The sequence below is a fragment of the Pantherophis guttatus genome, chromosome 2 (genome assembly GCF_059756535.1).
Source record: "Pantherophis guttatus breed Tessera chromosome 2, ASM5975653v1, whole genome shotgun sequence".
NCBI classification, from domain to species: domain Eukaryota; kingdom Metazoa; phylum Chordata; class Lepidosauria; order Squamata; family Colubridae; genus Pantherophis; species Pantherophis guttatus.
The window spans coordinates 254,673,760-254,688,071 of record NC_142064.1 but is presented as its reverse complement, the minus strand read 5'-3'; the positions used below and the strand labels follow the sequence as shown (position 1 = coordinate 254,688,071).

At 43.3% G+C, this 14,312-nt stretch overlaps 1 protein-coding gene and 1 non-coding gene across 6 annotated transcripts in view; both read left to right on the top strand.

The window, feature by feature from the left end:
- Positions 1-7,215: 7,215 nt before the first annotated feature.
- On the top strand, positions 7,216-7,288 carry TRNAV-AAC (transfer RNA valine (anticodon AAC)). Its single transcript has one exon. It is a non-coding gene; the product is annotated as a tRNA-Val (tRNA).
- Positions 7,289-8,565: 1,277 nt separating this feature from the next.
- FLOT1 (flotillin 1) overlaps positions 8,566-14,312 on the top strand; it is a 28,888-nt gene continuing 23,141 nt past the window's right edge. Inside the window, exons 1-2 of one of the 5 annotated variants that reach the window (XM_034421571.3) lie at positions 8,566-9,030; positions 14,070-14,129. In XM_034421571.3, the coding sequence (XP_034277462.1) occupies positions 14,087-14,129 (43 nt within the window). In that variant the 5' untranslated portion in view covers positions 8,566-9,030; positions 14,070-14,086. Of the gene's footprint in view, positions 9,031-9,767; positions 9,933-14,069; positions 14,130-14,312 lie in introns of those variants that run through there. The other 4 variants (XM_034421570.3, XM_087888124.1, XM_087888126.1 and 1 more) reach the window with 4 other exon arrangements.

The following is a 14,312-nucleotide window of genomic DNA, read 5'->3' as shown; positions in this document are numbered from 1 at the left end:
GTAGAGAGAAGGAAGGGAAGGAATATGTGACTTGTCACCATCCACCTACAATTCAGCTTTTTCAGAGAAGAAAAATGAATGTAGAAGCATGATGACGTTATCGCATAACCTATGCCAGTGATGGCTAAACTTTTTGCTCTCACGTGCCAAAAGCAAGGGTCACACAGGGGGGTCGCGTGCACGTGTGCCCACACCCATAATTCAATGCAACCCCCCCCCCATGGATGCGTGCACGACCCCCCCCACGCGACCCCCACTTTTGGCACTGATGGCACAGTGGGCCCGGTAGGCCTGTTTTTCGCCCTCCCCAGGCTCCAGAGACTTTCTTGGAGCCTGGGGAGGACGAAAACAGCCTTCCCCAGCCCGCCCGCCCCCCGGAGACTGGAAACAGCCCGTTTCCCGACTTCTGGTGGGACCGGAAGGCCCGTTTTTCACCCTCCCCAGGCTCCAGAGGCTTTCTAGGAGCCTGCGGAGGGCGAAATCGGCCTCCCCACCCTCCGGAGGCCAGAAACGGCCTATTTCCTGACTTCCAGTGGGCCCAGAAGGCCAAAAATCAACTGGCCAGTGCACGCATGCATGCTGGAGCTGAGCTAGGGCAATGCTTGCATGCCCACAGATATGGCTCCGCGTGCCACCTGTGGCAAACGTGCCATAGGTTCGCCATCACTGGCCTACACTATGTCATTTTTAAAAATACTTTCTCGTTCTGTGAGCAAAGATTGGATGGATGAATGGATGGATGGAAAGAGAGAGAGATTGATGATAGATAGATAGATAGATAGAGATAGATAGATAGATAGATAGAGATAGATAGATAGATAGATAGATAGATAGATAGATAGATAGATAGATAAATAGGAGATGGATAGAGATGAATGGATAGATAGAAAGATAGATATGGATAGATGGATAGATGAGTAGAGAAAGATGGATAGATGATAGATGATAGATAGATAGATTAGCGATGGATAGAAATGAATGGATAGATAGATATGGATAGATAAATAGATAAATAGATAGATAGATCGATAGATAGATAGATAGATAGATAGATAGATAGATATTGGATAGATAAATATAATTATGGTAGATGATAGATAGAGATATAGATGGAGAGAGAGGGAGACAGAGAGAGACAGAGAGGGAGAGAAAGAGAATACTGTATATGGGTTGATTTTTATCAAATTGATGTCAGCTCTTACCAACCACTTAGATTTTTCCAGGACGATCCATCCCATCCTGGTGCTTCCACAGACCAATATGGAATGGCAGATTTGAGTCCTAAGACAAGATGAACTACAATCATAACTGAGCCTGGAATTACGGTCATAAGTCATTGCAGTTGTAAGTCAAGGCATCACAAGACCAGATTCGAAGTTACGACCATTTTTTAATGACAGCTGTTAAGCAATCACGGCTGTGGTTAGGCGAATGCGTTTTCCCGTAGGGGTGTTTTTCGCCAAAAACCGGAAGTAAATTCCAAGAACAGGCAAAAACATCACAAACCAGTCTGGTGACCACAGGACACAGCAAACGGCCATCAAGAGGTGCAGGCTGCCAAGCATCAGAAATGCAATCATGTGACCCTAGGTGTTTGTGTGTGTGTGTGTGTGTGTGTGTGTGTGTGTGTGTATACGCATGCACATCCATTGTAATTCAGCAAACAGGTCATAAGTAGCTCTGGCGAGGTCCTTCATGACTTCAAATCATCGTTAAGTGACCAGTCATAAATTGAGGATTACTTGTAACTATATACAGGTAGCCCTTGACTTACAACCACAATTAAGCCCAAAATTTGTGTTGCGAAGCGAAACATCTGTTAAGTGAGTTTTGCTCCATTGAATGACCTTTCTGGCCACTGTTGTTAAGTGAATCTCTGCAGTTATTTAGTAACATGGGTCATTAAGCGGATAGCGCTTCCCCTTTGACTTTGCTTGTCAGAGGATTGCAAAAAATGATCACGTTACCTCGAGACACTGTGACCATCATACATATGAGTCAGTTGCCAACAGTCTGAATTTTCATCCGGGGGAATGCTGCAATGGTCATAAGTGTGAGAAACGGTCATAAATCACTTTTTTTCAGTGCCGTTGTAACTTTGAATGGTCACTAAATGAACTGTTGTAAGTCGAGGACTACCTGTATACTACAAATCAGTCAGAATATAAAGAAAGAGAAAGTCAGAGATTAAATACCTATTTTTTTCCAAGCAGCTCCTTTTTTTCTCTTTTTCCCTTCTTTATAGCATTCATAAATATTTATTTACTTTTATTCATATATTAAATTTGTTTGCCGCCCATCTCGTTGCAAAGTGTCTCTGGTCAGCTAAATAACAATAAATATGGAGACTTTAGTGTGAAGCTCACATTAAATATTGTAAAATAATTTAGTGCATTTTGCAGTTGTCTATCGATGCTGCACTTAACTTTTAATTGTACAATTCATGTAAAAATGTTATGTTTATTAACATTTTATAAACCATATTTAACAATACCAACATTTTAAAATTTTTATTTCAAAGGTTTAAGATCTCAACCAAAATAGTGTTAACGGTTATTAGTTTGAATTGCATAAATACCACTGTAGCCAGCTAGAATTTACATTTTATGATTTGTGTGTATTAACATCCAAAACAATGAGTTGGGGAAAATAAGTTTCAGGCGTGCCTCCTTTCAGATTTCAGATTTCAGGAAAGAATGACCCCAACTCCATTTTCATAGATTTCCATTTTCATGCCGTTACCATGGCAGCCAACAAGCAAGCATTGAAAGAGCGGAGGCTGAGGACAGGTTAAGTTATGAGGTGGCTCCACTATTAACATCCCTCCATCTATGATTTTCTTTTCCTGTTTCAGTTCTGCTTTTTAATGCTTTTTTAAAAATAATATTTATAGAATGGTGGTCCCACGGATGCTTTTTTATGTGAAGACATTTCATTTCTCATCCATGACTGTCAGAATTGAAGAAACTTCTTGGATGAGAAGCGAAATGTCTTCAAAGAAAAACCATAAAGTCCAGTTGCCTCTTGAAAAAGCATCTTTGGGACAACCATTGACTGAGAATCTCCATAGACATATTATATAATTACTTTAGGTAATGATTATTTATATATTTTACTCTTTTGATTGGATTGCTGTATGCCACCCAAAGCCAGTTTCTAGGTGATGGGCAGCAGTGTAGATTTGATTAATGAATAAATAAAAATATTAATGATTGCATATTATTCTGTGCCACAAAGAAACAGGGCCACTTTGAAAGCTGATGTGCACAATTCCAGACCGATTGATCGATTTCATTTACAGGATGTCCTCGACCTACGACTGGTCACTTAATGAGCATTTAAAGTTCTGACAGACCTACTTAGGGTACAACCCAGATTCAAAGTTCTGACAGTCAGCCCCTCCCCCACAGTCATGTGACTGCACTTCATGCACTTGGCAACCAGGTCTCACTTTATGGCCGTTTGCAGCGTTCTGTGGTCACGTCACTATGTTTTATGTTTTTGCCGAAAACTGGCATTCAGCTCCATTGCTTCGGTTAACGACCAGTGTTTGCTTAACGACCCTTGCAAAAAAAAAAAAAGGACTGTAAAATTGTAAAAATGTACATAAATTATAAAAGGCCATAAAATTACAACTGTGAGGGGCAAGCTCCATTATGATCATAACTCAAGGAACATCTACAAATAGCATCCTGAGTCAGTCCATAGAATTACTCAATCTGGGGCTGATTACCCTCCCGAATTTTGCTTAGGCTTAGGATAATTTTAGCGCCACTGCATCTTAGTGTAACATTGCTCAGGGAAATCCCAGAGTTTCTTTTAAGTACTGTATTTAATCAACAGGAAACGGCATAGAATCCTGTCCCCTTACCCACATGCCTGGAAAATCTGCAGTCTTTTCATTCCCTCTTTACCATTTGTAACAGCATAAGTAAAACCTCTCACATTATTCTGAAAAGAATTATTATTTTTAGTCTAAAATGTCTGAGTGATAAGGGATTTGCAGCCCAGCTAACGCCGTCCCCTAAGTCTGAGCCACTCAACAGAGTTTAACCCTTATCCCAAATGTAATCCATTCAGATTTTTTTCAACTACAAGACCCAGCATCCCCCACTGCTCGCCAAGCTGTTTGTGGTTTCCAGGTTCTGTAGTTTTAGTAATAGAGCCTTGATAGTACAGGGGTTTAGTGCACCCTGTAATTAACACAGCTGCCTGCAATTTCTGCTGGTTCGAATCTCTCCAAGGCTCAAGGTTGACTCAGCCTTCCATCCTTTCTAAGGTAGGTGAAATGAGGACCCAGTTTGTGGGGGCAATAAGCTGACTTTGTATAAAACATACAAAAGAATGAAGGCTATTGCTTAACGCACTGTAAGCCGCCCTGAGTCTCCGGAGAAGGGCGGCATATAAATCAAATAAAAATATATATATATATCTGGAAGATCACAGGTTCTTTACTTCTGAGAACCAGAGAAAAGCAGGAAAAGGAATCAAACGGAAAGAAAGGAGAGGATATTAATAGAAGTTTTTTTCTTTATGACACCGGAAGGACCAATTGTAATATTCTTCATACGAGGGTAACCTAGGTAGCCCAAGAATCAGAAGATAAAACTCTTCTACACACTTTTATAGATCCATTAGTTTTTGGTGGCTGTTCTCTCAGTGAAGGAGCCAAGCTTCAGATAGATTGACTCAAAGTCACCCAGTTGGCTTTCATGCCTAAGGCGGAACTAGAACTCACCATCTCTTGGTGATTGGCTCAAAGTCACCCAGCTGGCTTTCATACCTATTGCGGGACTAGAACTCACAACTCCTGGTTTCTAACCTGATTCATTCACACTAGAGCAGGGGTCAGCAACCTTAAACACTCAAAGAGCCACAAAGGTCCTAACCGGAAGCCCCCATTCAATTCTGGAGCCGACCGGATGGTTCCCCCATCATAGTCTCCTCCTAGCGCGGCATCCTTTTTCCTCTACCTGTCCTAATCGAAAGCCCTATCAATTGTGGAGCTGACCAGCAACAGGGAGCCGCAGCAGAGGGATGAAAGAGCCACATGCGGCTCCAGAGCTGCAGGTTGCTGACCTCTGCATTAGAGCAAACTGGCTCTCCGAATTACTTAACAGCATAAAATTACTATCCTCTGCAGGTGAGGACACGCTCATCAAGACAGAGAATATGATGTCATGCCTCAGGGACGGTGGAGGGAAGAGGTGGAAGGATATGCAGAAATACTACCACTTACTCACTGGAGCCTCACTCCTTAAGCCACCTTCTCATCCTCCAATATTATACAGGAATGAATAATTCTATCAAGGTATTATTTCTCAACCATATGCAATTCGTAATTTTCAATCTTCCAACACCAATATGAACCCAAGTATTGAGGTGTCCCAAATCCTGGTTTTGGTATGCTTGAATTTTGAGGTCATCCAACTTTTAGGTGGTGCCAAGCTGGCAAATCTGAATTACGTACCATATATGATGTGGCACTAACACACTTGCATCTTGCGTGCAGTTTTCTGTGAAACAAGGAAATATGACTAATAGCTAAGCCTTCTTGAGAGTAACATCCTCCAGATTGCATTGCAAATGTACTGCAATGACTTCTTTTCAAATCTCTAGCAGAAGGAGGCTCTGTTAATCTGCTTCCACAGTTCCTACTTGTGATTGTTAGCACATGAATGGGAGATCCCAAGGAAATCCCAGGATTACAGAACAGGCTAGGGAAGCAAACTAATATTTCGAAAGAAGGCCACGGCAAACCCCGCTGCATTTCTGTCAAGAAATCCAAATACTGTAGTCCGAGTAACTTGAGTTTCTGAGATTCTGAGGAGGTTGACTTTTTGCCTCTCACGGTACATAATGGACAAAATTCGTAATCCAGAAGCTAAAACGTAGGAGGCACCGTTGCAGGAATTGGGTATGGCCAGTCTAGAGAAAACAAGGACATGGGGTGGACATGATAGCCCTGTTCCAGTATTTGAGGGGCTGCCACAAAGAGGAGGGGTCAATTTATTTTCCAAAACACTAGGAGGGCAGGACAAGAAACAACGGATGGAAACTAATCAAGGAGAGAAGCAACCTGGAATTGAGCAGAAACTTCCCAACAGTGAGGACAATTAACCAGTGGAAGAACTTGCCAACAGAAGTCGTGGGTGCTTCACCACTGGAGGTTTTTAAGAAGAGACTGGACAGTCACTTGTCTGAAATATTATAGGGTCTTTTGCTTCAGGATGGGGTTAGAATAACACAATAACAGAGTTGGAAGGGACCTTGGAGGACTTCTAGTCCAACCCCCTGCTCAGGCAGGAAACCTTATAACCTTTCAGACAAATGATTGTCCAACCTCTTTTTAAAAACTTCCAATGTTGGAGCAACCACAACTTCTGGAGACCAGTTGTTCCACTGATTAATTGTTCTCACTGTCAGGAAATTTCTCCTTAGTTCTAGGTTGCTTCTCTCCTTGGTTAGTTTCCACCCATTGCTTCTTGTTCTGCCCTCAGGTGTTTTGGAGACTAGCTTGACTCCCTCTTCTTTGTGGCAGCCCCTGAGATATCGGAACACTGCTATCACGTCACCCCTAGTCCTTCTTTTCATTAAATCAGACATACCCAATTCCAGCAACCGTTCTTCATATGTTTTAGCCTCCAGTCCCCTAATCATCTTTGTTGCTCTTCTCTGCACTCTTTCTAGAGTCTCCATATCTTTTTTACATCGTGGCAACCAAAACTGAATGCAGGTATTCCAAGGTGGTCTTACCAAGGCATTATAAGGTGATATTAACACTTCAGGGGATCTTGATTATATCCCACTTTTGGACTAGAAGACTTCCAAGCTCTATTTCAGCTCTATTCTGATTGGTTGATAGGTCACCATATACTTTACAATCACCAGGTGGCATACTATTATATGTGCTCCCATCTGCCTTAGCTGATCTGTGCGTGCCATCTACTGGCTGCAAAGTGCGTTGTCATCTGCCTCTGGATTTTAAAAAGAAACGCTGTTTGCAAAGCATTTTGCAAACGTTGAACTCATTCAAAGTAGCATTTCCCAGATTGCAATGAAATTCAATCTCAGTAATTCCTCACCCCTGTTGGAAATTATGGCAATTGGTCTAACATAGGATTCCCTGGTGGTCTAGTGGTTAAGGATTCAGCACTGCACTGCCCACAGCTGGATTCAATTCCTGGTCAGGGAGTGACTTTTCCTTTCAAAGGAGTTTCTGTAGTGTAGTGGTTATCACGTTCGCCTAACACGCGAAAGGTCCCTGGTTCGAAACCAGGCAGAAACAGCTCTTTGGTCTTTTTCAAGAATTCCCCAGTCATTCAAAGCCCCAGAGATTGAAAACATTTGGGGACTGTCCTTCAGCAGTGCAGGAGGGGTGGGAGGAGACGACAATTTTTACATTTTTACCTTGCAGCTATCAATGACCAAAAGGTACCACTAGTGGGTTGGAGAGAACACGCCCTGGGGATGATGGAGAAAATAAGGACATTTTTGCATTGTGTCCCAAAGGTGCTTTCTCAAGAGGCAACTGGACTTTCTGGTTTTTTCTTTGAAGACGTTTCACTTCTCATCCAAGAAGCTTCTTCAGCTCTAACTGGATGGTGGGGAATGGAAGGATTTATATTCCTTGCAGACAGCTGGTCATTTGCATTCTTTAAGCTCCTTTCTTCATCTCTTTTCCCTTCTCCTCTCTCTCTCTCTCCCTCCTTCCATCTCCATCTCCCTCTTTCCTTTTCCTCTTGAGCTGTTTTCTCTTTTCCATCCTTCCTTCTCCATGTCTTCTCCTTTCTCCTTCCTTCCTTCTTCCTCTAACTCCTTTCTTTTCATTCCGTTCCTCCTCCAGCTCTTTTCCTTTTCCTTCTTCCTTTTCTTTACTCCATTTTTCATCTCCCTCCCTCCCTCGCTTCTTTCCTTCCTTCTGCCTTCCTTCCTCCCTCTTTTCTTCCCCTCTGCCTCCCTCCCTCCCTTCTTTCCTTCCCTTTCTGCCTTCCTTTCTTCCTCCCTCCCTTCCTTTACTGCCTCCCTTCTCCTTCCTTCCTTCTTTACTCACTCACTCCCTCCCTCCCTTTCTCTTCTGCCTCCCTCCCTCCCTTTTCTTCCCCTTCGGCCTCCCTCCCTCCCTCCCTCCTTTCCTTCCCTTTCTGCCTTCCTTTCTTCCTCCCTCCCTCCCTTTAGTCCCTCCCTTCTTTCCTTCTCTTCCCACTTATGACTGTATGACTGTAACCTTGTTGCTGGTATCCTTAAGATTTATATTGACTGTTTCCTAATAGGATTTGATTGCTTATTTGTTCCCTCTGACTATCATTAAGTGTTGTACCTTATGATTCTTGACGAACCTATCTTGTCTTTTAGGTACACCGAGAGCATAGACACCAAGGCAAATTCTTTGTGTGTCCAATCACACTTGGCCAATAAAGAATTCTATTCTATTCTATTCATTATTTTTTATTCTTTTCTTTTCTATTCTATTCTATTCATTATTTTTATTCTATTCTATTCATTATTTTTTATTCTTTTCTATTCATTCTATTCTATTCATTCTATTCTATTCTATTCTATTCTATTCTATTCTATTCTATTCTATTCTATTCTATTCCCCTTCTGCCTTTCTTCCTCCCTCCCTCCCTCCCTTCTTTACTCCCTCCCTCCCTTCTTTTCTTCCCCTTCTACCTTCCTTCCTTCTTTCCTTCCTCTCTCCTCTCCTCTCCTTCCATCCCATCCCGCTTTTTCAGCCTCCCTCAGCCTCCCCTGTCCTTGGCGGCCACCAGATGGATCTCCAGGTGAGGGCCGACGGAGAACGCAGCCACTCTGCCTGCCGGCCCAAAGCGAGCGCGGGCGAGGCGGCGGTGGCGACGCTGCTCCCCAATTCCCGCCATTAGCCGCCCCTGCGCCGCCCGGCCGCCTCCAGCAGGGGCTGCGCTTGTGGAAAAGCGAAAGTGAGCAGCCAGCGAGGGCTGCCGGGAAAGGCGTCGGCAGGAAGGGTGTGTGCCTGTTCGGAGCAGAAGGCAGCGGGTCCTGGGAAGGCAGGTAGGGCCTGGGCGTCGGGGACCCGGGCGGGGAGGGTGCCTTGCGCCAACGAGCAGCGGGCGGATGAGAAGCGGGCAGTTTCAAGATTGCACGCAACTCCCGTTGGGGAGCGTATCCTTTTCCCCCTTTGCGCTTTTTGCAAAATACACACGAATAATAAAAACAGGCCTTGGGCTGCTGCCTTTTTTTTCAGAGAGCGGCGCTTGTATCCTCAGCGAAATTATTAGCCTAATTAAACCGTCGCGGGGCTAATAAACCCCTAGGAAATTTTTTTTAAAAAGCTTCGTATTACCGTAGAAGATTTCCACACTACAGGATGTGGGGCTGTCCTCCTGTAGTGTGGAAATTTCCCGGATCAGCTTCCTCCTTGGGTATGGGTGGGTGCTTATTTTGAATTACAGATAACTCACTAGTCCTCATGATTCTACCCGCCTTAGAAAAGCTCTGCTTTTGATCTAAACACCCCGTGGCTAAATGCATTGCCTAAAGAATTTCATCTTTCTGTGGGAAATGGCTCCAGGGTTGGGTTTTTTTGCCAGAGGGAGGAAAAATATAGTCTCTGCCATTGATTGATGTACATTATATTTAGAAAAAATATACAGCCAGAAGCAAGACTTGATGGGGAGCAGAGGGTGGCAATTAAAAGGGATGAATATCAGTAATTAGGAAGAATTGGCATTATTGAGCATTGAAATGCTCTGCTTAGAATAATGGTGCTGGATGGATTCCTTTCACAGAATCTTGTCCTGAGAAGGGGTTGGACTAGGTGACCTCTTTGATACCTTCCCTTTTTATGTCTAAATGCATGTCACCCATTGCAAAAGCTCCAGGCAATGTACATTACAGATAGTCCTCAACGTACGACCATAATGGAGCCCAAGATTTTGGTTGCTGAGTAAGAAGTGAGTTGTGGCCCATTTCATTACCTTTTTGCCCCTGTTAAGTGAATTGCTGCAGTTATTCAGTGAATCACACCATCATTAAGCGAACCTGGCTTCCCCCCCTTCTCTTCGTCGGAAGCCAGGTGAGAAGGTGACATGCTGATCACATGACCTGGGGATAGTGCAACTATCAGAAATACATGCCAGTTGCCCAGCACCCAAATTTTGATCATGTGTCCATGGGGATATACAATGGTTGTAAGTGTGAAAACCGGTTATAAGTGACTTTTTTCATTGCTACTGTAACTTTGAATAGTCACTAAATGAATGGTTGTAAGTCAAGGACTACCTGTATTTTATGTAACATTCAACATTCTAAAACGATCCAACATTCTAAAATAACCTTCTGACCTTCAAAACAAGCTTAGATTAGGGTTTCTCAACCTTAAGATATGTGGACTTCAACTCTCAGAATTCTTAGCAATCAATGGCCATGCTGGCTGGGGAAATTCTGGGAGTTGAAGTCCATATCTTAAAAGTTAGGGAGGTTGAGAATCACTGCTCTTTGGTTATGTGTTAGACCCAAGTATCTATTGTGTTAACAATTAACAAATGCTCTTGTAGAATGATGTTCTTCATCCAAGCACATGCGTTGTGACTTTTGTCACAGTTTCGTGTCAGGATGTGTAATTGGCTGGAAGGTGTTGAAGGTGTGGCTGCCTTCAAAAGTGTTTTGGAAAGTTTAGATAATTCAAAGGCAAACTTAGTTAACCAGACCTGGGGTGGAGATCACTCACTAATTCTGAAATAGCTATATAACTTCCTTGCCCTCTCTTGGAGATGAATCCAAAAGTCAATCATAGGAGCCTTGGTGGCACAGAGGACTAAACTACTGTTAAAAGTAGTACTTAGCTGCCAGCTGCCTGCAATTATTGCGAGTTCAATTCTCACCAGGCTCAAGGTTGACTCAGCCTTCCATCCTTTCGAGGTAGATAAAATGAGGACCCAGTTTGTGGGGGCAATTGTTGTGGCTCCGTTACCTGAGCCTGTGTCATCGGCAGGAGAGGACTCCGAGAGTGAAGGAGAGGAGTTAGCAAGGCCTCCCTCTCCAGGACCCTCCTCTGGCAATGCCTTCGGTGTCCGCCGAAGGGCAAGAGATAGGGCCGGGGCCAAGCACGTCCACGCAGCCACAGGTGGACAGTGATGAGGGAAATGAGTCTTGGCTGGATCCTCGGCAGCGTCGCAGAGATAAGTGTGCGCAACAGAAGAAAAGGCATGCCAGAGATTAAGCTGAGTCACTGGACCACACCCCACAGGGTATAAAAGGGGGTGAGGTGGCCATTCAGACTCTGTGATGGACAAAACTAACTACTATCGAGTCACATTGCATCTTTGGAAACAACATTATCGGCCTTGGATTTATTTTACAAACTGGACAATTCTTAACTGTGTGTATTTTGTTTATGAGTAAAGTTCTTGGCAAGCAGCTACTGAGTTGCTGCCAAACTTCTTATCGAAAGAATTGGTTGTCTGCCAGTTTATTTAACCTCCGGCTGTCTGTTTGTGTGCGTGTGTGAGACGGGGACAGAACAGCAATAAGCTGACTTTGTATAAAATAGAACACCGCTCGGGGGAGCCAAAAAGCCCTACTAAACAAAAGTATGAAGGCTATTGCTTAATGCATTGTAAGCCGCCCTGAGTCTCCGGAGAAGGGCGGCATATAAATCGAACTAATAAATAAACAAATAAATAAATCATGAACTTCAAAGCTCTGTAAGACTTGGAATTTGTATATATGTCCCTTTTCATATTGACCAAAGTCAAGTTCCAAGCATCTCCACCATCTTAGAAGTCTTTGGCAACTAAGGAAACACAAGCATGGCTGAGAAATTCTGGGAGTTGAGATCCAAAAACCTTATAAAGTTGCCAAATTTGGAGATCCCTGCAATAGAAGTTTAGGAGCAGTGGACAAACTCTGATCCACTTGCTTGTGCTTTGTTTTTAAAAAATTGGTTATTTCAGCTCTGAGGATTCCAGAGACATGCCTAAGTAGCAGAACTCAAAAGTTGCCAGATTTGTGATCTAGAAGGAGATTCTCTGGATTAGGTGCCTTTCAGGTATGTTGGACTTTGTGACTTCCATCTTTTGACTTCCATCTCCAGTTCATGTAGAAACTGTGGGAATGGACCTTAGCACATCTGGAGAGCACCAGGTTAAGGAAGGTGTAGTGTGAATGTTCATAGAAACAAGCAGCTTCGGCTACACCAGGATTTCCCAATCTTGACAACTTCCAGATGTGTGGCCTGTGTGACATTCCAGGAGATGGAATCCATATATTTGGAACTTGCCAAAATCCCTGGGTTGGAGCAAGCTCAGTGACCAGTTTAGTTGGCATCGGTGGCTTCATTACCTTCAGTAGATTCATCAAGAATTCTTTGTCCATAAGAACTAACTCTTTGGTGTTTCCAGCATGGATCTTTTCATAATTTAATTCTAATTGGTGATACTGGGAATGAATGTGAGATTTTCTGCATGCAGAATTGGTGTTCTATCATCAAGTCACAGTTATTCTCTGTTCTTTTGGTGCTGGGTCCAAAGTTGGGTTGATTTTAAGGAATCTGTTTGAATTGCAAGCTTGGCTGCAGATTTAGGCACTGGGCCAATCAGGTAGTTCATTGAATAGATTCCTAGTCTGAAGCGGTTTAATTTGAATGGGGGAAAGATTATTTGCGTAGGGCTGTAGTGCAGGGGTGAAATGCTCCCGGTTCGGACCGGATCGCCCGATCTGGTAGGAATGGTGGCGGGTGGTTCAGAGAACCGGTAGCAAAAATCCCTGCGCGCGCCCCCCCCCCATGCCCAGCTGAGCCGCGCGATCATCAGAGGCTTTTTTTTTTACTTTTAAAAGCATTTTTTCCTGCAACCTCTTCAGCCGAAAAAATGCTTTTAAAAGTAAAAAAAAAAAGCCTCTGATGATCGCGCGGCTCAGCTGGGATCGTCAGAAGCTTCTAAAAGCATTTTTTCTGCAACCTCTTCAGCCGAAGAGGTTGTAAGAAAAAAAATGCCTTTAAAAGCCTCTGGTGATCCCAGCTGAGTTGCCTGATCGTCAGAGGCTTCTAAAAGTATTTTTTTCTGCAACCTCTTCGGTGGAAGAGGTTGTAGAAAAAATGCTTTTCAAAGTTAAAAAAAAAAGGTTGGCCACGCCCACCCAGTCACATTACCCCACCACCACCAAGCCACGCCCACAGAACCAGTAGTAACAAATTTTAGATTTCACCCCTGGTGTAGTGTATTTTAATTCTGAGTGAGGATGAAAAAACTTCTAGTTCTGGAGTAAACTATATCTCCCACTATTGGACATCTCCCACTATCCAGCAACATCTGGAGGGCTTCACATTGTTCTACCCTGATGCAAGCAGGATGTATTTATTTATTTATTTATTTATTCATTCATTCATTCATTCATTCATTCATTCATTCATACATTCGATTTATATATGCCGCCCTTCTCCGGAGACTCAGGGCGGCTTACAATGCATTAAGCAATAGCCTTCATACTTTTGTATATACCTGCTTAGTAGGGCTTTTTGGGGCCCCCTGAACGGTGTTCTATTTTATACAAAGTCAGCTTATTGCCCCCACAAACTGGGTCCTCATTTCCCTATCACAACAGGGGAAACAGAAAGGCCAGATATTAAATAAGATATGAAACAAGAGCAGCAAAGAAGATTAGGGGACTGGAGGCTAAAACATATAAAGAATGGTTGCTGGAATTGGGTATGTCTGGTTTAATGAAAAGATGGACTAGGGGTGACATGATAGCAGCCATCCAATATCTCAGGGGCTGCCACAAAGAAGAGGGAGTCAACTTATTCTCCAAAGCATCTGAAGGCGGGACAAGAAGCAATGGGTGGGAACTTATCCAAGAGAACAAACCTAGAAATAAAGAGAAATTTTCTGACAGTGAGCACAATTAATCAGTGGAACAGCTTGCCTTCAAAAGTTACAGGTGCTCCAACACTGGAGATTTTTAAGAGATTGGACAACCATTTGTCTGAAATGATATAAGGTCTCCAATTTGAGCAAGGGGTTGGATTAGAAGAGCTCCAGCCTGCTTCCAGCCCTGCTATTCTGAAATCCAGTTTCCTTTTTCTTTTCCAGACTCTCTAGGCGTCAAGATGTTCTTTACCTGTGGCCCCAATGAAGCCATGGTTGTCTCAGGTAAGTGCTCCATTTCTTGTTCCTTTTTCTTAGCTTTCTTATCCAATCGGATCAGCCTTCAGGGTGGCCACAAAATGTGGCAGTATGCTTAATGTCAGGGTTCCAAGTAACACCCCCAACGAAAGAAGACTCCAAGGCTTGAGTTTCCTCAAAGTTCCATTTTATTAGAGATGTCATATTGGT